This window comes from Varroa jacobsoni, unplaced genomic scaffold (genome assembly GCF_002532875.2).
Source record: "Varroa jacobsoni isolate VJ856 unplaced genomic scaffold, vjacob_1.0 scaffold_566, whole genome shotgun sequence".
NCBI lineage: Eukaryota > Metazoa > Arthropoda > Arachnida > Mesostigmata > Varroidae > Varroa > Varroa jacobsoni.
The window spans coordinates 100,378-127,150 of record NW_019213468.1 but is presented as its reverse complement, the minus strand read 5'-3'; the positions used below and the strand labels follow the sequence as shown (position 1 = coordinate 127,150).

Here is a 26,773-nt window from a genome sequence, read left to right as displayed (position 1 = left end):
AAGCAGTAATAATGAAGTCACAAATGAAATGATTTCGGCTGAGCTTTAGGTGTTCGGTACAAGTTTATCTGCTTGAAACGATGTTCTATGGCTGGCTACGGATATTGGCTTGTTATTTTGTAAGCGCTTGACTCAGATACACGTACAACACTGGCTGCTATGGATTTAACGCTGTTACAAAACTGCTGTAATTATTATAATTCAAAGCATTTTCTAGATATTGAAAACATCGATGCGGGCCCTATGAATGTGAACGTTCGTAAAAAAGAGGTTTCTTCTAATAAGTATGAGCGGAGTAATACAGGCGTACAAAGAAAGGTCTGAAAACGATGTTGCGATGACGGTCGGAAGGTACTCTGTATTGGGAGAAGACCATAAATTTTGTCTCCAACAGGGGGTTCATATCGTTAACAGAGATAAATGAAATCTAGCAGTACAAATGAGCTGCGAACAAGCTTAGTAGCTAACCCAGATGGGTCGGGCACATAACATGTCGTACTGAATATTAATTTCGTTGATATTTGTATTCAGTCCTGGCAGTTGGCGCACGGCTTTCCAATGCGATCTCATTCTGCTGTGGTGTTTGAATCTTGTGAAGAATTAATAAGGGGCAATATGTAAAATCGGTGAGGAAACATACGTACATTTCGATTCGTGTTCATTTTAGCGAAGTACAATTGAAGTAGCTTTCAAGTCAATTAGCTAGTAATTATTAAGTAAAACAAAGTCAGTTTCCGTGTTCGGTGAAGGCGAAGAGCTAATCTAGCACTAAGGCGTGCGCTTCGAAGACGATTCGTGGCAGTGTTCTTCATTTAAATTTGCGCACGGTATCAATGAAAATACCAGGTCAAGTATCTCTGACCCAACCGGCTATCGGCTCCATTAGCAGCGACTGTTACATGCATTAGTTCAGTCATCATGCACGTTCACGTACTGACTTCTAGCTAATCCGTCACATATCGTATCCGGAAAGCGTCAAATTGTAATTAAGACGGTTAAATGACGTCTAATAGAAGACTCTATTCAAATTCTACTAACCCCATATTTCCGCATATTAATGGTACACATATTGGCCCACGAAGACTCTGCGCAAATACGATTCTGTCGTTCGCGTCTCTGGCATTGTCTACCCTCACATTATGGCCGCTGGTGCTTTATGACCGTCGTTACAACGCCCGATCACGGTCGTCTAGTTGACGCGGCTGGAAATGATTTTTAATTTTTTTTCCGATCTTCCTCTTTCTTCCTTGGCGTATCTGTCTTCTTTTTTTTTCCGGGAAATTTGCCTTTGATCAAATGCCGACGTTACAGCGATCTCGTTCGTACCCATAGTTATCGTCGACTGCTCTACGACTAGAACCGACCAGCGAGTGCCTGTTTCTTGTTGATAATAATGCATTTCTACGAGTTTTCTGCTGTTCCTCCATTCGACGTTGTTTTTATTATCTGTTCCGTCACTTTTATTTCTGATAAAATAATAATATAAACACTGATGGCATCGGTTAGCCAGATCGGGTAGGCTGCTAGAAATTCATTGGAAGGAGCGAGGTACCAACAAATCATGCGGCCGCCAAGTTTCAGACGCTGCTGACTACCAGCGAGTTCGAATATGGCTTGCGGACTCATAGAATACAGAAACTTCATAGACCGGCAAATTTAGCTACATTACATAGAGCGTAAGACGCTCACCGCACTATATAATACAACACTGTACTAAAACATGGATCACTCAACGACACAATCAGCCCCGTCAACGCATCGGAGGGTGAAGGCATCGCAAGGCGCGTATGTCCGAAAAGCAGTCCTACGCAAAGCATCGAACGCTCGAAAATATCGAGGCTCAAAAAGCTGTATTTCTAGACTTCTGCGTCCGTTATGGCCGCCTTGCTAAAAATTCTCAACGCCACGGATGTGTCCGTGCTAATCTCATTAACTTATTATACAAGTTATTAATGTGTTGAAAGTAGTGGTTTATTTATTGAAGTCACCATTGTAAATGGGTGACGACAGACTTCAAAGCAACACATTGCGTAAGGACGGCGAAGTCTTTAGTTCTAAAGTATAATGTACCCTCGAAGAGTGTTATTAATGTTAATAAGGGAGCAAAACACGGATCTGGGAATCAACATTCTCTATTTGAGCGTTCGGCTTTTGCTTGTGCATTCAGTTTTCGCCTCATTGTCTATACGATGTATTAGACTGAGTGAAAAGTTCCCATTCTGGCCGACACCTGGCGCTAGCATTGGATCGGCTGATCGTCTTGAGCTAAAACTTCATAAGTTAATTGTTTTGGCTGCGTCCTGTTGTCTTCCTTGAGCTCTGGCCGTTGGAAATAGCTCAAAGTAACGCTTCTGATTCGTGCTGAAAACATGCACTGCCAAGAAAAGTCGAAGGTGAGCGTCGAGTTAGCGTTACTGCTTCCCAGCGTTAGTTCGTTCATTGCAGGACCGGGGACGACAAAGTGTAAATACTTCTTAAGCAAAAGGCCCTGCAGTCGAGCCGAGCGCTCTCTACAGAACTCGGAAATACCCAGATGATTATTGTCAGCCATTGTACGCACTAAGAAAAATTGACAAAGAGGGAAAATAAGCCCCCATACACTCAGTAGAAATTAAAAAGAAAAAAAAGGCCCTCTGATATAGGCTTTTCACTGCTCGCATAATAGAAAAGTAAGTAATGTCTACTTAAACAGTGATAAAAAATGAATCTTCTACTATACTTTTAGACGCAAATCGGAATGGTAGGGCTTCCCTTTGATTGGACGCCACGAAAAATACGGGGACGGATGTTGTACTATAAGCTACTTAAATCTGTCACAGGAAACTGTTACACAATCATCAGTCTATCCATCTATACTGCGAAACTGATCGAAAAAAGTCTAGTGGTAGCAAATGATTCCGCAAAGTGATGTTGGTATATGACAGCGCTACACAGCGCACCGCTTCAATGGTCCAGCGGGCGTTAACGAAATTCCAATTGAGGATTCTACTCTGCAGCCCGGGCATCACTCCACCTAACGGCTATTCATTTCGGTCAATCCAGCATAATTAGGATAGCAAACACTTTGGAACAGAGGCCGAGGTCCACAAATGGGTCAACGAATGGATCGTTTCCAAGAGCGAAGCCTTATCACTTCGTGAGATACGTCCACTACCAGAAAAATGGGAGAAAGTTGTAAAAAATGAAGGGCACTACTTTGATTGAGAAAGTTAGAGTGAAAAACAACCGAAGCCTTTTATTAAACCTTATATCAAGTTGGAGAAGGTCCCGGCGCCTCTAACTAAATAGAAAACGATGGATAGAAACAAAACTATATTAATTTATTTTGTTATATATCCCCTATCATTGTTGACGCTTTTCTACCGTATTTCTGCTGAACGACGTATGCCGTTTCCCTAGGAAACAACGAGTTTTGTCTCGAATAAGTTATCCAATTACGTTACAAGTTCCTTAGTCCATGTCGAAGGCAATTGCTTAATGAATGGAGGAGGTAAAAACGTATCGGGGCAGGATCTGGATTATAGGGGGTGCGATAAAACCTCCTATTTAATATTCAGGAGGGCAGCTTTGATAATGACTGCCGTATGTGACCTCGCGTTGTCAGGGAGCAAGATACTTAACAACGTTTGTTGGATCTTTTCCTTGACTTGATGCAACTGGGCCAATAAACATGCCGGTCAACTGTTTGAGTTCGTAAGCCCTTTTTGGATGAAGATCTGGCTGGACCCCTGACCTTGGCTTCTCTTTTAGAGTTATCCATTCCGATCTCTGATTCATGTTAAGGTATAGATGGCACTTCTTATCACCCGTATGCATCATGCGCAGAAATCGGTCATTGTGTCTGTATAACATTCGATATCTAGCGAAATGTGAAGATTAAGCGTTAAGCCGTTGGATTCATAAAGTTCATTAGGCACCGAAGCACCAAATTTCTGTATAAACATAAGGAACTCAAGATGGTTAACGAAAATCGTACAGCCAACCTCTTCGGCTAATTTCCGAAGTGCTTTCAGACGGTCGTCACCCAGATCAAACGATTAGTTAACGCGGCACGCATCCTCTAGATCCTGAATACTCTTTTCAAACTTGGCAAACCATTCGTGAGCAGTCCTTTTAGCGATAGCGTCATTACCATGCACAAGGTATATGACACGGCCTGTTTTAGCAGCGTTTGAGCCTTGACGAAATGCGTAGCACAGAAAACGTCGGTATATTAGAAGTAAACAACTTGTTGAGGGCAAGTGAAAAAGGAAAGTTTAAACATGCGGGAATTTTCTATCCAGCCTATAAATTAGGGGCTTGTTGGCGCAATGCCCTTTGAAATCGATTGTTGTAATGATGTAATCAGAGTTTTCAATTTTAAATGCAGTCATGGCTTCAGAATGGTTGATCCATAGCCGCGAACTTAAGCGAAGATTACCGCGGCCATTTTTAAGGTAATAGCTATTGCCGCGGTTGGCAAGTAATGTCACTCTTCTTCTTAGCCTGTTTGGAATAAATGTGAGACCTCTGTCATATATATATTCAAATAAGCCACAAACTCTTATGAGTTTTAAATAAGAAGGCTTCTGTGATAAGCCTGACTATGTGTGTCTGTCTCATGTATGTCTCCACAAAATCTTTCAATCATTCGAATGAGATCATTATCTTCACTGATCGGATATGATCATCGGGGATAACATTTGACATTTATCAATCGTAGCAACTGATAATGGCTTGGTCAAAGTATAGAGCCTGGAGAGAGGTAGAGGTACTTATACAAATACACAACAATGAAACTTGGGTACTCATGGAAGCTGTGATCGACATTAAATCTAATGTTAGCTGGGACGTAGGGGCTTACATACAACTCTTAAATTATTTTGATTTTTACCGACTGTCTTTGCCTGCACGTTCCGCGATCTGAAAATGAAGTTAGTGCTCTGCTGCCCTACGAAACTTCCCTAGCTTTTCTCAAAAACCACACTTCTCGATGATTTGTGATCCTTCGTATTGTTTTTTTACGTAAGGTGTACGAGATTTTACCATTAAACATACCGAAGATTACCGCAGCGTTTCGCCGCAAGTATTCTATATACAGCGAACTAGGCCGTTCTATTGTCTTGCGCTGGGGCGTATAAAGATGATTCATGAACCGATTATTTAGCGATGGATCTGTTAGGGTCTAAGGCAAAATTTCACCTTTGTCTTGTCAGACCTTACATGAAAACGTCGAAAACATTTGGCGGGTGGACGGATATCAAATGTTGCCATTAAACTACTGTGAACAACAGATGTCGCTGGCGTCTAACGAATTTATGTTGAGGGGTACTACCCTTTTCGAGCGAACAAAAGTGTTAAAGAGGATTTACCATCGTTATAAAAAGCCAAATGTGAGTACTCTGTGGTCAATCGCCGACGATAATTTGGACGTATGAGGTTAGCACCAAATAATAGAAGATGATCGATGTGACACAATCTCATGTCTTCACCTACAAGTGTTTACTAGGTAGGTGAGTAAACATATAAATGTACAACAATTGAAATCAATTGATTCATTCGATTTTTATGAGAAGATCTGCTGAGCAACTTTTGGACAAAAAGTCTATTCTTTCTGCTTAAGGCATAGTATCGTAAAAAAAAAAAGTAGACGAAGTAAGTGCAACCATTTGTTGATGGACGTGAGAGGTTTGGTCCAATATACTAGAGACATGGCCTTAATAGCTATGCAAATATATATATATTGAAAAGGTACTTGGCGTACCATTGTTCTTTTGTCATACTACCTAAGTTGAATACATGCACACAGGCAATAACTATGTTGAAAAAGTATCTCAAGCCAGCCCAATATTCAAGCAAGTTGTTGGCAAGAGTTGAGATATCGTCTACTATATATTTCGAACGCAAAACATCGATTCGCCGCCGCTTTTCGTTCTGGTACTTATTGATTGATACCATACATTGATGGATAAACTTGTCACTGGGCAAAATACGTCTTGACATCTCCCGAACGTATTGGCTATGACGGTGCCTTCAGGTCTGCTGTTATGCAAAAGACTAACGATCAGTTAGTATGCTCACAGCGTTGACAGTAGGTCTCAGTAAAGAGGCCGCTAAGTCCAGCCTCTGGGGAAGCGATGGCTTTTTATATGTTCTATTCATAAGTGATAGGGACTACCTTAGAGAATATATCATTACGACACTACAGTAACCGTGCGAGTATGGTGATAAATACGTAAATACGTAAATACGCATAAAAAGACGATCCGCACTGGAACGCACGCCCCAAAGTCTGGTCACGGGCTTCCCAGTTCACTTCACTTAAAATTTTTCAAGTTTTACGTCTGACGTCGCCGGTAGACATTACATCAGACGCCAATTCACTCCAACGTCATCGTGTTTTAGGAAGACATCAATTAAGTTAATCGCGGTGTGCATATTATTGCAAACCAGAAGAACGCACGGTTCGACTGATATCGATTAGATACGATATATTACTAGATGACAGGTAAATAACGATAAATTAACTGATGACAAATAGACGAAAGATATTTAGGCAAACCAGAAAATTAACTCGGTCCCACTCTATGACATTACAGAGTCCCTGGCAAGCATGCTACAACAACCCAATAACAAGTTTGAAAAGGATCTTTTCTGTGTTTTAACTCGAACCCTTCTCACTTTCCGCTATATATATAATAGCTTTTACTTTTTCTATTTTGAGTACAGGCATTGGTCAGGGGTCAGTTCGATCGCTGTGACAATCGAGGTTCGAAACCCGCTGCTGATCATGGCTTAGCCAGATCAAAAGAAAGATCGACTGGCAACTTTTATATCCCATCAATCGGTGGGACAATGTTTGCACGTAGCACGACGCGGTTCTGCAAAACAGCCAGATATCAACTGGTTATCTTGAATCTTCTTCCAGCACAGGAACAATCTAGTTCGATGAATTTTTGCTAATGTACCTGCGTGTGAACATGAGTGTCTTGTGGCCCAGTCGAGCCTTCGATTATCCTGGTCATGTCGGTCTGTCGGACCGCAATCGAAGCGGGCTTCGATTGGCCGAACAGTGTCGTTATCGCTTTCTGCTTCTGGGAAATGACATCTGTAGACGATAGCAGCAGCTAAGACGAGAAACGGGTCTCATCCTGATACCATGGTCCCGCGGATCGATAACGATATCTAATCGTGTGTAACAGGCGAATATTATGATTCGTAAAAACAATGATGATAATAGTGGAGCACACAATGCACTGACGGGCCATATGAGTATCTGTCGTAAGAGATTCATATAGTTTAAACAAGCAGAATGTAAAAACGGCTTAAGTAGAAAAAGCAAATTAATAAGAGGATTTTACATAGTTTAATAGTGTAATCATATTATCTAAATAACGAAGTTGAATATTTAACTCTTTCGCTTTCGCTATCTCTCGGTGTAATCCGCGCTATAATTATACAGCGTTCACTTCGTTTACCTTCCTTTTTACGGTGGCAAAAAAGTGTATTTCAAGGCATTTTCCGTATAGAGAATCAGCATTGATCAGGAGTCAATGTACCACCATAGAGAGATGAAAAAATGGGTTTGCGAGCCATGGCCCCAATGACCTCATTTTCGAAACCTTGTTTTTGATGCCGAGATTCGCACGTTCGCGGTTCCCTCATATCAGATATTTGCTAGCACAATGAGCTATATAAGTTGTATATAAGGACTTGGCTTTGTGAAAAGTTAATTAATTGTTAAAGACTGCGACATTTTTCTAACGTAATTCAATTGCGGATCTAAGTTCTATTTCAATTACAATTGATTACACTTGCTCACCATCCTTTCCATAAACCTATCTCTACCTGTAAATGTGCGCTTGTTTGTCGAAGTGTCAGTCTAGATTTAGGTAACTATAACATGTCCGTGTGATGATGCAGTGGCAACGTATGTGTTTACTGAAGTTGGGGTCACATGAGGTGACCCAGCCTCGAAACCGAGGGAACAGCTGATCTTAAATGATGGTCAATAGCAGTACGTCAAGTCGAAGTTACAAAATTTCGTGTTTGTAGGTATTGGATATGGACATACGTGGATAAGCGTGCACCGGTGATGAATGTAAGAGATCAACTGTTGATCCTGTCAGATGACTGATGCCGTTGTAGGCAGCGGCTGTGGCAGCTGGATTCTTCAAATGATAGGCCATTGCACCCACTCCTGTAGGACAACCTACCGAACCGGGACAACTCGTGCCTGCGAAGGAAGCGCAGCTGCAATTACTGCCAATACACGATGAGTATTTATATTTTTAGAGAGTATGCTATCAACCTTGCGTATCAGAAACCGTCAAGCCTTGACTAAATTCTTTGTATGGCTCTTGTCATCCTACATCTTATTTTATTCATCTTTTATCAGTACATCTGTCATTGAAAGATAATCGCGATCGAGCGGAACATAGATTTACAGTACACAATGACACATTTGCCCATGACTAACTATAAAACTGCTTTTCCACAGAATAGAGATTTTTTCTTTCCATCTGTATACGGTTTATTCTCTTCCTTACCTTCGTTCAGTAGTGCGGATGAAGTCTGATTGTGGTGCGGGCCAGTTGTCCCCAGGTGTATGCTAGAGCTAGTTGTGTTGCTACCTTTCGATAGAGTTAGAGGCAGCTCAAGAGGGGGTGGCTCTCGAAGATCGCGGTCACTGGCGACCGACGTCACCGGCGAAAGGGGCCGCAACCGCCCCTGGGGCGAAGGTGTTTTGCCCCGCACCGGCGACGGCGCGCCGAGCGGCACCGCCAAGCCACAAGCGCCCGCCAACGTTGCCACACCGCAACAACCGGAACTCCGCTAGTCGCTAACAGTGCAAGCAGTGACAGGGGAAAAGTACGGGCTGGTCGATTGAGAGGAAGCTGCTGATGATAGTGGCGAAATTTGTCGCAGTTCGTCGACGATCTTCACCGCCCGTAAAACCTCAGCTTTGTCCAACAACACGAACCCAGCCAACAAACTAGGTCGGCTCTCTGCCTTGAGCGTGAAAAAAATCCGCTTAGACTGTGCGTGTCTTTTCTCTATGGCCTTGTCCTAGAAAAGGGCTGGATTGGCGCCCCCAGTACCTCTGGCAGGAACCACCTCGTAACGAATCTTGAGATAGAGACGACCGGGACAGTGGACGTTGCTTTGGCCAGATTGCTCCGTTGTCGTTGTTTCGCAACGAGGGAGTATCTCCAATGGTGCTCCACCTGTTACCGAACATGAAACGTAACAAAGTAAATAAAACCAAATCACAGTGATGTTAATATGGGAATTATACGGAAATGAACGTTTTTAGTGTGTGTTACGCTAATTGTCGAAAATATAGAAGTTTCATAGGGGCCAAGCGATTCATTGTTACGCAACGTTTAATCGAATAGAATAAAGCAGATGTTAATTAACTATTGTTAATGCATTTGTTATTTTTTTGTTTGCTCGTGCCGTCCAGAATGTGATCTGGCCGTCCACGTTAGTTAGTACTTGCTGCATTTGGAATTTAAAGACTCTGTTTTGTTTGACACTAACAACACGGTCGGTATTGGTACGACTGGACCCTCTATATTGTTTCAACTTACAATGACATTTTACTCAATGGCGTCATCGTTCTCCATTAAGTTAGTAATTATATTGTAATTAGGTACGATCTCTGCGTACGTCGTCGAGGGTGTTCATTAATAATGCGTAACTACTCACTAAGCCATAGTTGGAATAGCTTGCGTATAACGTAACATTTAAGGACACATTTACGGTAGAACTTGGCCGCGGCTTTGTACCAATAGAATAAAACATTTTTTGGGCACTTCGTTTTCCTTTTTTTTTTTTTTTACGTACTATAGGGCCATGTTACGCAACAGATATGGGCGGATAAGCTCATAACCACCAAATTATCCAAGCAGAATTACGAGGTCGAACAATATCTATTAGGTAAACTAGCCGGTTTTGGCATGAATGATCTATTTGAGAGAACTTGAGACTTCTTTCTTGAAGACCAATAGTGCAATATGAACGGTAGTTTTCCTTGTCTGGCCCCAAATGACCGATTGAACTCCTCTAACAAATTGCGTTCCTTGGCGAAAAAAATCAGATACAATTAAATCTCTTTTAGTATAAATGGAATCAAGTTGTGCATATGTTTCTATACCCCTCTTTCAATACGAGTTGTTTACTATCGTTAAGCGACATAAAAATAAAGAATATTTATAAATTCATTAGAATGAATACGGACGTCGTATACTTAGATCAGTTTGCTTGATCTTTGCCTTAATCTCGATCCTCTAGAATGGTATATTACGCGCCGCCCCCTTAACACAGATATATATATATATAATTACTCCACCGTAGTTAGACAGCAACTCAGATTCTGCTTCATCATTATATCGCTATTGTTTCGGACGAAAAGATCAGATTTGCTATATAGTCCGATTTAAGCGGAAGTCCTCCGCCGGATTCAAAGGCGCGACAGCCGATCTGACTGTATAATCTATAATGTGATCTAATAAATAACTACAATACAAAAAAAAATGCTATCACGCATATGCGTTAGCCAGAAGCTCTATCTATAATGTCTAAATTACATACGTAACGTTGACGTATACCCTTAGCATTGGGAACTTCGTACATATGGCAGTATCATGTCATTCGTTTTTCTGTTGCGTAATTTTTCGTTCTCTATCCATACATGTATGGTTTCACACGGTTGTAGGGTGAGTACTGACCCAAACCTCTTCCGCATCCAGCCTATTTAGGATGCACGTTAATATCTGCACGTAGTTGTAACAATGGTGTAGATAGGTTTCTCGATTAAAGAATCGAAGGTATCTATCTATAAGCTGGTTAAATTTAAAATTACCATAAGCCACTTTAGTGATCCTTAATGCAGTGTTTGGCTTTTAGTATGTTTATACAGCCGCCATAAGCCAAGACTAATGCTTTTAATACGGCACAAGATAAACCAGCTATAGAATCGGAAGTATTTTCCAGCGCAAGCTAAACACAAAGAGAAACTGGAACGCGATTTCCGAATCTCTTCCATCAAATACAAACGGATCATCAAACGGCAGTCTGTCTGACATAGCTAGTTCGAAACGCTAACCATAAGCTAGAATTCGTGACCTTTCTACAAGGAAACGGTTCGGGTAGCCAGAAAAAAAGCGCATAAAAAATATGGGTATTTGCGGACGCTAAAAAAAAACTCAAAAGGAGCCGCCTCCTTCGTGGCGTTTGTTTTGTTCTGTTCCAACCATAAATCTGTTATTTGGATTCGATCAGAAGTACTTGGAAACGTTTTATACAAACAAAATATGCTAACATGCCAGTATCAGTGGAATTTGTAGATATGTCATAGCTGGACACGTATACGTGTCCTCATAACGATTATTTATCACGTCTGATCGTCGACGCACCGATATATACATCAAGGATCAAGCGCAGATTTTTCGAACCGAAAATGGCAAAGGCTGCATCAAAGGCGCAGGAAAAGAATAAAGTCAACCGAATTTTTACTCGATGCAAATGCTGAGCAGACATGGCTTCTCTGGTGTGGAAGGAATCCAAAAGAAATGTAATGTTTCAACTATTGTGTTCGGTAAGATGGTAGCAAAGGCGATCTGGACACGAGTGAGTGAATGCTATGTTGGAAAATTATGTACAAAAAAACAGCGTATGTAACCTAACTTCTAAAAATGAAATTAACGGCAAATATGCAGAAGGGGAACAGATATCGGTGCAGAACTACCTGAAATTCCTTTTTATCTGTTTATTTGCTTAAGGGTGATAAGACTGGTGTAATTCAAAGACCTCTCGGTCCTTACCCCCCAACGCCTCCGGGTTGACGTGTGTCGGGGTTTTAGAGGCCAAACTTCTCGGTGTACATAGTTAATGACACCACGAAGGCCTAGGTCCTCCCCGACGAAACTAACTCCCGGTAGTATGTAAAAAATTCACATACTACCAGAAATAAAAAATTATGTACTTGTATCGTCATAGACATTCGATGAGTATCGACTGTTTCCAGCTGGTTCTTACATATCTTCTCCTCATATTGATTGGCTAGTTCTTATAAACCATAAAACAATGTCTTCAAAGTGTTTTCGTTGTGGTACATTTTTCTCCGCACTGCGCCATTTTTACCTATCTATTTGGGGCTTGTTATCGTCCGTGAGAACAGGCCTATTCCAACGAAGCTTTCTCCGCATGAACATACACCCGAAAAAAATCACAGCTACTGCGACGGGCATTGATTTGGCAAACAGTACGTCGTGCCAGCGAACTAGAGATTTGGCCTGCGCATGTTTTTGCCGCCCAAAAGCAAGACACCCTATGTACTATTGTGTACTAACGAAACGACTTCTGTTAGGAGCAAAGTTGCGCTCATACCGCATAGGACCATAAATATTCTTTTGCAGGAACGATTCGCAGCAGGCGGCAGGAATGGGTAAAGCCGGAGCGGAAAAAGGCAATCAGATCAGATAAATGTAACGATGATAATAAGAAACGAAGAAGAGTATATATGTATATAAATGATAGTGCAGTGACGGTAACCACCGATGATAAGGACGGTACGGGACCCTATAGCGGTTCTGCTATAGTTCTGGAGGTAGCCGCACGTGAAGACCCATTTAGATCGTATGGTACATATTACAGATCGTTATTGCATAGCGTCGTGCGTGTATGTGTACGTTTAGTTGGTTGTGTGGTTGCATACGAACATGTATATTTTTCGATTCCCATAGGCTTCCATTCTGTCGAAAATACGTATGAGTGTGCCAGCTGTTTTGGTGTTATACATTAACTGTCTAGGCGACCGCGCTAAAACGGGACATGCTTTGTATAGTGGCGCGGTAGAATGATTCCGATACGGTAAATCGCAGGATGCGCATTAAATAGGCATTTATTATTGTTTTATAGGGAATATATCGGATTAGGAACTAGAGTAATTTGGCGAATCTTTTCAACTAGCAGAATATCTTTTTGTCTCATCTTGGACCAAGTAGATCGAGGTCCGGTTCCAGCGAAATCTGAAATCTATATGAAAAACATATCAAGTGGACCTTACCCGTTAGTCTTTAAAAATCGACAGTCAATGGCGGAAATTATGTGACGTGGATCTTTTAGATTGACGCAGTGATAAATCGAGTCTTAAGGCCATCGCCAAGAGGATAAAAATCTTTGAGGGTACATTAATCACATCCAGGTAGTCAACCCATTTTGACATTTAAACACTGCAAATGCCGAGGGGACAGTTCTCAAACAATCATCGACTAGATGCATTATGCTTCCTATGACGAAAAATACCCAGCTGTCGATTTTGTGCGTTCGTTCTCATATCGCCTACCTCAATGAGCATCGTTACGCGACGTTTGCGTCTATATTTAACCCATACGCGGTGAGGTGTTATTTTTCAAGTAAGTGCATTGGCATTTTCGTAGCTGTTTGTAAGTTCCAGTCTAAATGATACACCAGTCGATAAACGGAATAGTTGCTAAAGAGGATAATGCACAACTGAAATTTGGCTTTAATGTACAGTAAGTGGCGATGCACTCAACTGGCTTTTTAAATTAAGGCCTCCAAAACCGTATTCACTAAACACAAGCGTTTGTTTCTATCACTCTTATTGTACATGCTATCTTAGATTATTATTAGTCACAGGATCATTATACTAGTTCTGTTTCATATCTCTTATTAACTTTAGGTTAGAGAACTCAAAAAAAAAGCCGGGGCATTTGTGTTTGAAGTTTCCTTCTCTCGCAAGCTCGATAAAGCAATGACATGGTGGCTGAATGACTGATCATTTTGAACGTGTTGCATATCTAAGCTTTCGTGCGTCACGCGTAAATGCATGTTAAATTGACTATGAAATTGTTGATTAGGTGAACGGGAGCGAAGACTTTTCTGTTTAACTTTAGGCAAACTTAATTAACTTTTCCCCCCGATTTGCATGAATAATGTGGCGAAGTGTAGGGTTTCTTATCCTGAAACAGTTAAATGTCTAAATTTAACGACGTTATCATAAGCAAAGCAATATATCTTAATAACATAGTTTGGGAAATAATGAAACACTTTCTCTGGTGGTAACTTTATCTAAATTGCATATAACATCCTTCAATAATTTATTGGCGTCTTGAAGTTACGCTCAACGACTGACGATCTGCATAGGGTAGTCATACCCATGACAGGACTGCTTTATATCAAACGGTGTACCATTCTCTGGACCCCACACATGCGCAGACATGACAAACTCAATAATTGTTGTGCTTCTTCAAATGGTTACTCTATGATTTTTTTTTATTTTTTAACTACTTGGAATCATTCAAATATTTGCTTGCAGCTTTAGTCAATTACTATATATATATATATATATATATATATATATATATATATACATGTACATATATATATATATATGTGTGGTGATTAGTTCTCGGCGTACCTCCAGCGTTTATGTATTTGCATTTGTTCATTCTGGACCCGCAAAAAATAAACGAAAGCAGTAGGCTTAAGTTTTTAGTTCAAGAGAACACGAGTAGTTGACAAAGCAGCAATAGAAAATTTACGGAAACGTTATTCCACTTTACACATATAGACATAAAGTAAAAGTACGAGTTATTTATATCTAGAATATCTTTCGAAGATTCTCGACGCTGCTAGGTGCTGCGAACGCTACGCCGCGTCTTGTCAATTGATTAACCTCTTTGGGTCCCACGTTTTTAATGAATACATTTACAATGTGGTTAGCGTAAGTTTCAAGTTTAGCATCGTGAAAAACAAACAAGAGAATTAGTCAAAAAAACGCACTGTCCTTCGCGTGCCTGCTTCGTCATGTGTGCGCCAAAGGCCTTACATTAGGTCGAGCGAACGAGAGAAATAGTGGTCTCACTCAAAGGCTAATTGACAATTGCGTCTATAAACCGATGTTCTATCTCTGTTCTGATGTGAAACATTTTACTCTGTAACAGCGTGCGGTGGGTACCTAACATCTACAACGTAATCCACTGCCAATGATGCGTTCATGTGGCCTATTGGGCTAAACCTATGTTGCTCTTTTGGCCCCTCGTTCTGGATACGAGAGCCGGAAGCGGGGGCAAAAGATAGCACTGGATCTTTTTCGTGCCCGTATTTGACCTTTGCGGCAGCTCGTTTTCGAGCGAAAACGTTGATCAGTGAAGCTACTGTGATGACTATAGCGTCATTTTCGTATGCCGAATCCGACTCGCAGTAACCTATGTGCAGTGTGTGCATGGCATGTACAGATAAACAAACAAAAAGCTGAAATGAACACCCAAGTGAATAGTCTTCCCACATATCCGTTGCATGGGTTGATTTTCAAATAGGAAGATCTGCCAGCTTGGAAAAGATGACGTGTGCACTTTGACGCATGATCATAAATACATTTACATCCCAAACAGGAGCTAATCTTAACCGTGCAAAAATAGTTTCTATATTATACATTGGCCTTCTTTTGTCGTACCTTTTTTTCGCGCTAAATATGTTTATAATAGAGGTAAAATAAACTAGTGTCTACGCTACGTAATCGAAGTTTTTCTACGTTTGCGTACCTCGTTACTAAGGTATTCAATTGTACAGCTATTTACAGTTATGATCAGAGCTCTTAGCTATGCTTACGTCAGCAAATTCTGTCGTATAGATTTGTCGAATCAGGTCGATTGAAATACAATGATTATTTATCATTCGTTTACGATCCGTAATCCGGGGCGAACACGTTCTGTCGCCGTTTGGGCATGAGAGGTATTGAGTACAGGCGCTTCGTAACAACGTCACTTCAACAAGAGATTTAAATCACGTCAATCTTAATTAAATCTGCCGCTTTACTTCTGACAGATCCGGAGCTACGCTAGTGGCTTGGCAAGTGGCGATAACAACCAGATCGGAGTCAGCGTCTCTCTATATACGTACAAGTAACCGCTTTCTTTCGACCACGCACCCGAACAGAGAAATTGTATTGCCCATTTTTAACTAACACTTGTAGAATAGCGTATACCTCTAAGAAAGTACGCTAAGCTAGTGCTAACAGGTAGTAATTGAGTCGTATTGCCAATACGTCTTTGTATATGACACGACAGCGTTCTACGGCATTTTCTGTAAGCATGAAAAGGGCTGAAAGGAAGCCGTTTTGCATACTGTTACAAGCTTCACTGATCGGTCTGCTGAATAAATAGCCCCGATGATAAATCGTCGTAAGCAGTAACAGTTGCACGCCAGTAGAACTGGACGAGGCTCCGTCTACTCGAAAATAAGTTCAAGTTCGATCGTGAATGGTTCCGACCAGCGTCTAGGGCCTTGCGGTGTACACTGCATTGAAGCGACTGTGCACGAAGCCTGGAAAACGCGGACCTAGAGAATTTGCCCTATCAGAAGCAAACGCTGCGGGATCTACGATTCGGGCATAAATAAATGCTCGAGAGAAAAGTGAAATTCATAAATAATCACGAGCGTTTCGATCAACTGGACCCGCTTGGTATAATGTTAATTGTACGGGGCAATTATGTCAAGCTCATCAGGCAGCGCAAAAGAACCACCGATCACGGTTTAGCTTGTTTTCTGTTATGGTTCATAGTCATACGTAGTCATTAGTGGTCTATTAAGGGAAAAATGCTCATCAATATATTTCTGTCTATGGTAAAATTGATCCTGGTAGTAGCTTTCCTAGGTAGGCTTCAAGTTAGTGCGATGCACCTGTTAGGTCCCACCAAGTGCCAGCGTGATCCCTCGTCACCCCAATATGGAGCTATTCTGCACAAACGAAAAAGTACCCGACGCAACAATGTAATAGTAGTTTTAATGTTCAATATTGTTGTTTTTTTGTTACTAATATATAGTTTCGAAACACCGAAAACGTTGAAGTTGTGCAATGCAGATTTACTCAGCGTGTGACCGTAAATGAAAAACTCACAGTCCTTTTCCCCACTTCGACCTCGGATAAAAATATAGCTATGCCTATATACAACAGTGTACTACTATATCTTGTTTAGTGTCTTGATTTAGCTTTGCCTAATCATAGAAGCAGCTTGGCCGCAACAGCTATTGAAACGCGTAGAACTAGAAAGATAAATTCGATATATGTTTATTAGGGGAAAAGCAAAGCGAAGCAAAGGTAGAATTCATGGGTAGCTAACGTCGTCTTCGACGAATCGGAGCTGACATCGTACCACACAGTATTCAGATTCAATTGCCTTAGTAATTCAGAAATAGAACAAAATTGAGTCTGTTCAGAAAGGAGCAGTGGGTACCGCGCCCGTCGTTTCCGTATCTCGTATTGGCACATGACGTACTCCGCCTTGAAACCGTCTCAGGTACTCTATGCCTAGGGACACGTGGATTCAAATGATCGTTAAGTGGAATAGAGAGCATTCGTGGAAGTGTATGATTATCTCAGTGAAGTCCTGGCACACCACTTACGTCAAAGGCGGCATGTTTTATCTGGTCTTAAACATTTGCTTTGTTTACACATTTGGATGGTCTGTTCGGAACCGTTGAATTAGTAACCGTGAGGCCAAAGGTTAGTTCCTAAGCTGATGTTCGCTGATTTTCGAAAACTGATCAGGCGTTCTGTATTGACTAGCTTTAAGTGCTCGCCTAATTTTTTCGAAAACCATCACACCTTCCCATTGCGCATATTTTTAATTAAATTTGTACCGTTTTAATAACAATAATAAAAAGCCGTCGATATTTAAATATGGAGATAACTATTATTTTCGAGGTGGAGGAAAGAATTGTCTTACTCTAATTAAGCGCGACTGCTAGGAAATCTGGAGGAGGCCAACGGCGGGAACACTCAGATTTCTTACAAAGCTGAGAACAAGCTGTACATTTGGTACCTCTTGTTGTTTTTTGTACTTGTGTTGTTTAGAAAAGCATGCTTACTGCTCCATTCAGAAACGTTATATATGTATGTATATATATATATATATATATATATATATATATATATATATATATGTATATAGCTGTTCAACTTGCACCTTATGTTGAATCAAGCTATCTTTTGTCTTTCATTTCAAATTTTCCAGGCGATTTTTCGTAAGAAATGGTTTCCAAGAATATTGTATCCCTGTTAGAAATGAATAATGCTCAAACAGCTGGAAGTCGATCACGTTTGAAAAGCTTGAACCTAAACTGACTAAGAAAAATAGCATTGAAATGGTCGGTAATAGCTCTACATAAAAAAAAAAGTTAAAAACTCATATAAACAATAATCTATAATCAACAAATTTATCGTGAAGGGTTTGAAGCATATATGTTTCTGGAAATTTAGAAAGATATTTCCATTGTTAGCTACTGGAAAACTCAGATGGGGAACTAGCGACTGACAAAATGTTCGAATGTTCAATTCTAAAATGAAGCTACCGCCTTGATCTTAACGACGACAATGGCCTTCATAGGAGCTTTATATCAATAGAACAAACGTTTTTACATACATGATTACGGATAAGAACCTTCCTTTGAATGAAATAGATTCCGGCCTCGCCTATTTATTTAGCATGATATTTTAGAACACGCTGACAAAGCTAACTTGGGTGGACGCTGATGCAATAAACGCTTTTCCCTCGACAGTGGATTGCATTAAAAAAAAAAAACAAAAAACACATTATTTATTGCACGTGGTGTAAATGATGCGATAGGAATAACAATAACGATCGATTTTCTTTAATGCAACGTCTGTTCAGGCCCAGAAATTTTGCTTTTTGAAATAACTTAAGCCTAACTATTGAATTTTGTAAAAATACCGGTAAATCTTTTGCACCAAAATCGCTGTCTAAAGAAGATAAGCGGGAGAAAACAGATGCAACCGTTATACTTTTATCACTGCGTGAAAAAATTGTATAGCGGTTTACGACCCGCAATCCATGGTACACAGAAAATAGACATGACATAGAACAGCATTTGGAAGTTTGCCTCGTAAATAATGAACGCATTGACAGTGCTGTACTTATTTAATGTAAACGTCTCTTGTTCTTATTTGCCTTTTTTTTTTTAGGCTGAATTCCCACAATGAATATTGGCTATCTGTATAATGCTCCGTTTGCGATCTCCAGGTTCAAGATTTGGTGGCACTTGGTGTTGCCATCTAAAGAATACGTGCTTACCACTTCTACCGGGAATAGCTGCGACGCACTAACCTGTCTTCTGTTCACTAAGTTTTCGCTATGGATTTTATGCAACAGGGCGGATTCGAACCACAGTATTATTCAACACAATTCGATTGTAGGCATGTCCTCTTTTATATCATCACTTCAAAATAGCAAGTTATGGTGCAAAAAAACAGCTGTATCTTGTCTAAGTTATTAAATCGTGTAAGTAAGTGGAGACGTATTCCAGCCCAGTAATTTTTGCAAAGATTGCTAAAAGGCCGAATACGATAGGTATTTTGTTACGTGCCCAGAACGAAACATCGCTCAAATTACGTTCGTAACTTGATGGTCCGTGCAGACACGCACTCGGTAGAAGTACCTGACATTCTCAATAGACGAAGTTCGTACTCCGTAAATGAAAACTATGCTTATATTTCGAGTAAATTATTGTACTTTTCCTGAGCTAGCCAGATCGTAATTGCTGCCCTTTTGCATAATTATGAAATTATGCATTCGATAGAACGGCTATAAGAGTAGTTCGCTCCCAAGGGCTTTCTAGGTAAGCCGAATAAGCTATTTTAAGAGAATTACTTACGTCTTCGTTTTCCGCCAGGAAGAATTCCTATTATCACAGTTAAGCACACATAACGTGGCCGCATTGAGCCTACACAGCTCTGGCCAGATATATGGTCTGCTCTCGCAGCGACACAGACCTACGCGTCTCTGGTTGAGTACTGACTAGAGCGACCTATGGCATAATATATGGGTCATCAATTATTTGGTGGAGTAATTATAATCAGAGAACATGTGTATCCTTTTTATAAGTGTCTGACCCATAGGGTAACATTAGCGAGACAACGCGACCAAATGATTGTTGTTGCTAAGCTAATGGAACCAACTTGCAACACGAGGTTGGTTACACTAGAGTCGACAATCGAAATCCGAAACGGCTCCTTGAAAAGGAAAATTTGCAGACCTTCAGAGATCGCTATATAGAGCTCGTCAGTAGTCATTGACTGTCATTACCGAAAGGTGTCTTTTATTTATGGATTTTTACGGGATATTTATATGTACCATGCGGCTTCAGAACCTGAACTTTTTGACCTATTTCATTAGCGTACCGTCCAATTTCAAAGAGAAATTAGCTTTCCGGATTTCATTATCTAACAGCGCAAAAGATTATAACATTTGTTTCGTTGCTCAGCGCAGTAACTGGCATTTACTATGGTTCGTCAGAGCTCAAACTCGATGACGCTGAGAGCACAAACTTCACCTTCGACTTCAATTGTTTTCCTTTTCTAAAAGTGTATCAGGTCTCCTTCGTTTCTGGGAGAAAGACGGACACGTATATAATGTTGCGATCTTGTCGTTTGACCCCTTTTGGTTCCTCCTTGTTTGACTTCCTGGAGTTAGTTCTTATATGCAGACCTGTCACATGTTTAACGAAGTAAGATTTGCAATTGTCCACAATTTGCCCGCTACAAGTGCTTCAGTTAAAAGTAGCTCGACGACGATCATAAACTCAGAAGGCATAGCTTGACTTTGAAGTTCTATAAAAATTTAGCATACGAACCTATTTACTATCAGCATATTCAACGATTTTGTAATAGGATGATGCTTATGACCCAAATGAGATTCAAGCCGCATAAGCTAGGGGGTGGAGATTGTTGGGACTTCAACTCTGGGTGGTCAAGCCCAGTAACACGTGAGATTGTTCGTAGAATATATCGTATGTATACTAGTATATCAATTGTAAGTTGGTGTATGCGACATGAGCTCTTACCCTTTACGTGCTAGAGTTGAGCCCTTGCTTTGACTATAAGCCGAGGGTTTTCTGAGGGCCCAGTCCGTTTATCAATGTTATAATTACTATTATTATTATTACTAACTGTTTGTTATCCAGCTCAACTGCACGGGGCGCATACTGTGCACACGATATAGACAACCATTGCACGCACTTGCTTGAGAACCTCACTTTATTTCAGCAATTTTCATACTTTCAGAGAACTGGTTTCAACTGGAAACGATCCCCAAGGCTCATAGCTGCTATTTTTAAATCATCATACACATAGCAGAGTCACAGAATCGATGGTGCTCAATTCTATAATAGAGTAGATACGTACTGAGGGAAGTGCACGAACAGGAGATACCAAGCGCACAATCTATTTAGAGTCATTTATATCCATTCTTGATGAATTGGTAATCGAGGCACTAGAAGCTAGATAACAAAATTATATTTGATGATGAAAAATTTATTTTCACTGCAGCAGATCACTTCGGAAGCTTTTTTTCTGCCACCTACGCAATTATAGAGGCACAGAAGATGATAATAGAGACACTCGGGAGCACAAGATCATTTGATGATTTCTTTTTCCCTCGAGACGACGCGCACCGATATGAAGCTTTTACGCAAAGTTGAGCGCATCTGCGCATGGCGTAACATGCACACGATACCACGCACATTGCAACAAACAACATACTTATTGATGATGGCCTGCCGACATATTCATCTTTCACATTGAACACTGCCCATTTTTGCCCACGGGCCGTTCCGAGTGCTTGAACATCTGCGGCGAACCACCAACAAAAACAGAAACGAAGACACCTATTCACTTTGACTACGGGAAGCCGCAGAAAGGTCGCGCTCGCTATCCTGCTGACGTCCACTAGGCCTGAATTACGTGGAGTTGGCGCACACCACTGAGATGATATACCTACGATACGACCTATCTTTCATCCTACATATCCTCAGTATCACAGTCAATCCAGGAACGAGCGCGTCCGACGTTTCCTCGGCTCAACGGTGGCCCACAGGGCGATGATAGCTAATTCTTACGACGCTTTTTGTTTGCGCGGTAGATCTGAGTGGTTGGGACGACCGTTTTCTTTGCAGATTCTTGCATTATTCACAAGCAAGTCGATTTCGTGCTCGTTCGCTCTGGCTGATTACTGTTATAATCTTGTTCACGATGTATTAAAATGGCATCTCGCAGCTTGACGATGGTAAAAGCGGAGAAGACATGGATCACCGTTCCTCCTGCGCTAAACTAACTCTGATGGACAGATGAACCGCGTGCACTTCATATCTGCCGAACGGCCAGAGTAATGGCGATGTACTGGCGTAACCTCACGTTTTTTTTTTTTCGTAACTTCTGCATAAACAACAAGCCGAAGAACTTTACCTTCTGTAACTTGTAAAATCTTTGTTTTTAGCCATAATGAAATTTTTTTCTTGTTGCCGTTTCGTCCACTTTGTTTCGCTTACCGAAAAGCGACACCCGCACATAAATACTTACAGAGGCCCACAGAGCACAATGCAGTTGCTGGAACCGATCGGACAAGCAAGAGATCGATCTGGTAATGAAGCGGTGCGTCGATTCGGCCTGCCGGTTTGCTGTCCTGTTTTTGTTGTCCTACATGCGGTTCTTCGTAGGGTACCGGCGATACCCTGACTTTCGCCTCTGTTCTTTGTTCCAGTTGTTCTCCTCCTCTCCACTATTGAGCTAAGTAGTTTGACTAATATATATCGCTAGAAGCTGTCTGTACCGCTATAGTCCCTTACAGCCAGCGTTACGAGCAGTCGTCAGCGGCTGTTAGTGCTGTGGAACGAACAACAACTCAGTGGTGCTCCAATGCAACCATCCGCTTGCGGGGATCGTTCGTCCGCTGACTCAGTCGCTGCTCGCTGGGCTGAACCAACGGACGCTCACTGCCGTCGTTGAAGAAAGGGATGAAGCCAGTCGGCGTAGTCACAGGACAGCAACGAGCCGCGGACGAACGGAGAAACACGAGCTGGCCAGAGCTGCTGCTGCTGCTGCTGCTACTGCTGCTGCCACTTTGTCGGTTTGGTGCTCCTGCTAGCGCCCGCCGCTGCTGCGTTTGGCAGCTGCTGTCGTTTGGGGCTCGTCGCTGATAATGGTGATGATGTTCGCGTTCGCTGCTGGCGGGCGGGCGGCCGCGCCGTAGCTACTGCGGCTGCCGACCAGCTTCGGCGGCGCCGTTAATTCTGATAGTAGTATCTTGTGCGAGACGCCGATTCTCGATGGTGATGTGGCCCCGTACTGCTGCTGCTGCTGCTGCTGCTGCTGCCTTCTGACAAAGTAAAGCAAAAGCAGTATCAGCCGAGAACAGGGCGCCTGTTTGCTTCGCTGGTTGATTGTCTGGTGCTAGCAGCATCAACACTCCGGAGGGTCAAGGCTTACACATTCAGACATACCCAGGCAAGGAACACACGGACCAACGGTAAATAAACAGATACACACAAATAAGCACACACGCAAAAACTTAGCCAGCCAGCCAGCCAGCCAGCCAGCCAGCCAGCGCCACACGATTGTCAAAGCTACGAGAACGCCGTAGCGGCAAAATACGCACAGAAATACTGGCGGGAGAACACTGGGAAAAGTGAAACAGATCGGAGCGGATGGTTTGCGCGCACAACGCGTTTACTACCAGGCTACCAGTTGATGTTCGCGTTGCACGGTCGATCTGGCTTTGTTCTTGGTTTGTTTTCTAGAGGTCTATGCAGTTGGAGTATAACGTGGGCGGTCTAGAAACGTCCCGTATGCCTAGGGACTAAGAGTAACGGCTAAACTGAAACGGTATTGTGCGATCTGTCTTAGCGCCGATATAGCAGAGCAACTACACAAGCTATCGAGCCGCAATGCTGTAGCGGCAGGACCAATCTACAGTTGTTGGAAGCTCTCATCGTTATCGCATTCGTCGCTAAGGCTGGTGGTTCCTCGCTGTAATGTCGGCCTGTGTCGCTTTGTACGGGACGCCTCTCTCGCGCCTCTTCTTGTCGAGGCCGTGCGAAACTCGGGGCCTGAGTAACCGGGTGCATATAGCAGCAATGTACGCCCGCTGCGACTATGACGATGGCCGGCGTTGTGAACAGCCGTCGAGTTGAGAAACGATACAAGACCGACAGGCCTCCGAGACGACGGAACAGCAGGCCTAGCCTAGGACTAGGCAGCACAATCGAATCCACCCGTTGGGGAAAGGCCAAACGGGAAAGAACTGATGGGGTAGGCAGAACCGACAACAGGGAAAACAGCACGACCTAACTCGTATGAAAGCCTGGTCGCCCTTGTTAGTGGAGAAAAGGGAAAAAGGGCTGTGGGGGCTCAAAGAGCCACTACGGCTGCCAGAGGATGTATGGTATTGGATGGAAAAGCCTGCCAAACGCTTAGCTACTACCCGTAAGGGCGGCAGCGATTCAAGGGGGAAGAAGCCTGGCAAAGACCCAAATGCTTCAGAGTTTCTGAGTGCTGAAGATGTAGGACATATGAGTTGTGTATGTCTTTCACTGTGGTCGCCAGAAGTTCGGGGCAGTTGGGCCTGCGCCGGCCAATCGTTGGTGTCTGGCCGCCGGCTCAGAGCGCAGGCCTCAAGCAGTAAGTCCACAGCGGCAGCCGCCTGTTGTTTGTTGGTGGTGTAAAACCGGGGAGAGAGCTGTGCTCCAGGGTTGTTAGCTCTCGGCTCTTAGCTATAAGTTCTTCGGGCCACCGTGTCGGGGGAGCCTGTCTGTTAGCCAGCACTCAACCCCCATGCGTTTTTTGCTTTCGTCGTTCTACTACTGCTATTGCCCGTTGAAACGAAACGACAGCTTCGTAGCTACTTTTGGCCGGATTGGCTGTACATTGGCAGGCAGAGCCTAACGCAGCAAACACCAACGAAGCCTGAGCCTCTCGGGTTTAGGCGTCGCTTGCCGTTACTTCATTTACTTCCTCAGACGCACAGTAGAACCGCAGTCTCCCCTCGAAACACACAGGCCACGACGACTTTACACAGCCACTCTCACACGGGCAGCTTTGACGCACAGGGAACGCACATGTGCTGTAGACGGCGGGACCGTCGTATGGACGACGCGCTAGCGGCGTATGCTGTTACGATGCTGGCTATGCAGCGGCTGTAGCGGCGTCGGCGGCGGCGGCGGCGGCGGCGGTGGTAGCAGCAGCAACAAACCGAGGTTACTTCAATGTCGTTGGTCTTCGATACGCGCACACACACAAACGCACCGACGCGGCGGTCGTTGATAGCACCGCATATCGGCTGTAGCCACTCGGCGCACACAAATCCACAGAGAGCGAGAACCGACGGCCAACCCGACGTCTAGCGGCGCGAGCCTCTACCGACGCGCGACCACTCGCCGCCGCGAGGGTGAGATGGGGCGGACCTAAGGGACGGTTGCAGCCGCGGGAAGCTGCAGGGAATCGATTGGAGCGCCATCAAAGGCAATAGGGTGGTGCCGCCCAGAAGGAGGCGGGGCCACATAAACGAAAAGTGATGTCGATCCGTCGCGTTGGCTGATAGCTGTTGTAGAACGCTCAAGATGGCGGTGATGAAGGTTGGAGAAGTAGAAACAACGGTGATAGCCTATCTGGTTCTTCTGCCGCCGTAGAAAACTGCCGTGGCTGGAAGAAGACGCCAAATGAAAAAACGCAGCGCGCAATTGAGGACAAACGCTGAAACGACGAGCAGCTGAAGAAAAAAGCGAAAGAACAAAAACTTAAGTGAGTGTCCGTCAGTCGGTCATTAATTCTGCAGCGGCTGGCAAAGTGAGCCCACGAAATAATGCCTATCAAGCGCAAGAACCTGCCAACAACAACAGAAAACAGAAGGGTAACGCCATAAGCACCAGAAGAAAAACTATTCGTCATCTGCTAAAAGAGCCATAACGGAAGAGTCCATCTCAGCTTTTCCAATGATGCATGTGTAGATTCTGTGGCGTCATTTGGGACTCAATGGTGAAATTTGTACTATTACTATGTATTTGTATGCAGTGACGAATACAGAGCTATATAAAGGCACGAGAGACAGGCCCCAGATTTCCTCTATTTGTTAGTTACCTAAAACTAAGCCGGTCTGTCAGCCAAGCTAAACGAACCAGCGACTGCTACCGATTCACAATACTTTTCTATTTCTAAGCCATGCACCGTATCGAAATTAGGGGTATGTTTTTTTATAACGAGTAAATGCCGTACTTGTATATAAGTCATATGGAGTGCTCGCTTTTCTAGTTGGATTTAACGCCATCAAAGTATATGAATGATCCAGACCTTCTAAAAAACAGTTCGATCTCGGGAATATAGATTTACGATACGCCCTGTCTACGTTATTTCGCTAGATATGAGATTTTACTGCTCAGATACAACTCAGGCAGGTTTCTTTTACCACAACGGAGTGCGCAAACGTTTCAATATTCGTTACTCGATAGTATTTATTTATTATTCGAGTATAAATAAAAGGGGTTATTATATTATGAAGTTTTTAATCTATTTTATTCGTTGCTATCGTCCCAGTTATTATATCAATTGCAGGGTAGACAGGAAATGTCTTGTGCTGAAAGTTCAATTCCTTGGTTGTGCAAACTACCTATACAGCCAATGTCTAGTGCTGGCACATAACTTGCATGTAACTTCATAATGATAGATTTAGCATGCATTGACAAAAGAAACGGAATGATACTCCGTCAGCTCGACCAATAGAACCGAATGTATAATTCCATAAAGGTGCCTATAAATGTCAAACACTGGCTGAGCATTTCGGTCCTAAAGATATCCTGCTTTCAAAGCGAATAAATCTCTGTACGTTTGATAATTGTCTCAGTTAGATTTTCCGTTCGATCAGAGATTTGTCTGAATAAAATTTTGAACTAGGAACTTCCGTAAAGTTTTCTTGAAATAGCA

At 42.6% G+C, this 26,773-nt stretch overlaps 1 protein-coding gene across 1 annotated transcript in view; it reads right to left on the bottom strand.

Annotated features, from left to right (window-relative positions):
* The window catches only part of LOC111261540 (uncharacterized), a 50,300-nt gene extending 26,651 nt beyond the window's left edge, over nucleotides 1-23,649 (bottom strand). Inside the window, exons 1-3 of the mRNA XM_022835122.2 lie at nucleotides 20,869-23,649; nucleotides 8,529-9,206; nucleotides 8,054-8,215 (exon numbers count right to left, since the gene is read on the bottom strand). Coding sequence (XP_022690857.1) covers nucleotides 8,054-8,168 — 115 coding nt within the window. The 5' untranslated portion in view covers nucleotides 8,169-8,215; nucleotides 8,529-9,206; nucleotides 20,869-23,649. The remainder of the gene's footprint in view (nucleotides 1-8,053; nucleotides 8,216-8,528; nucleotides 9,207-20,868) is intronic.
* Nucleotides 23,650-26,773: the final 3,124 nt, after the last annotated feature.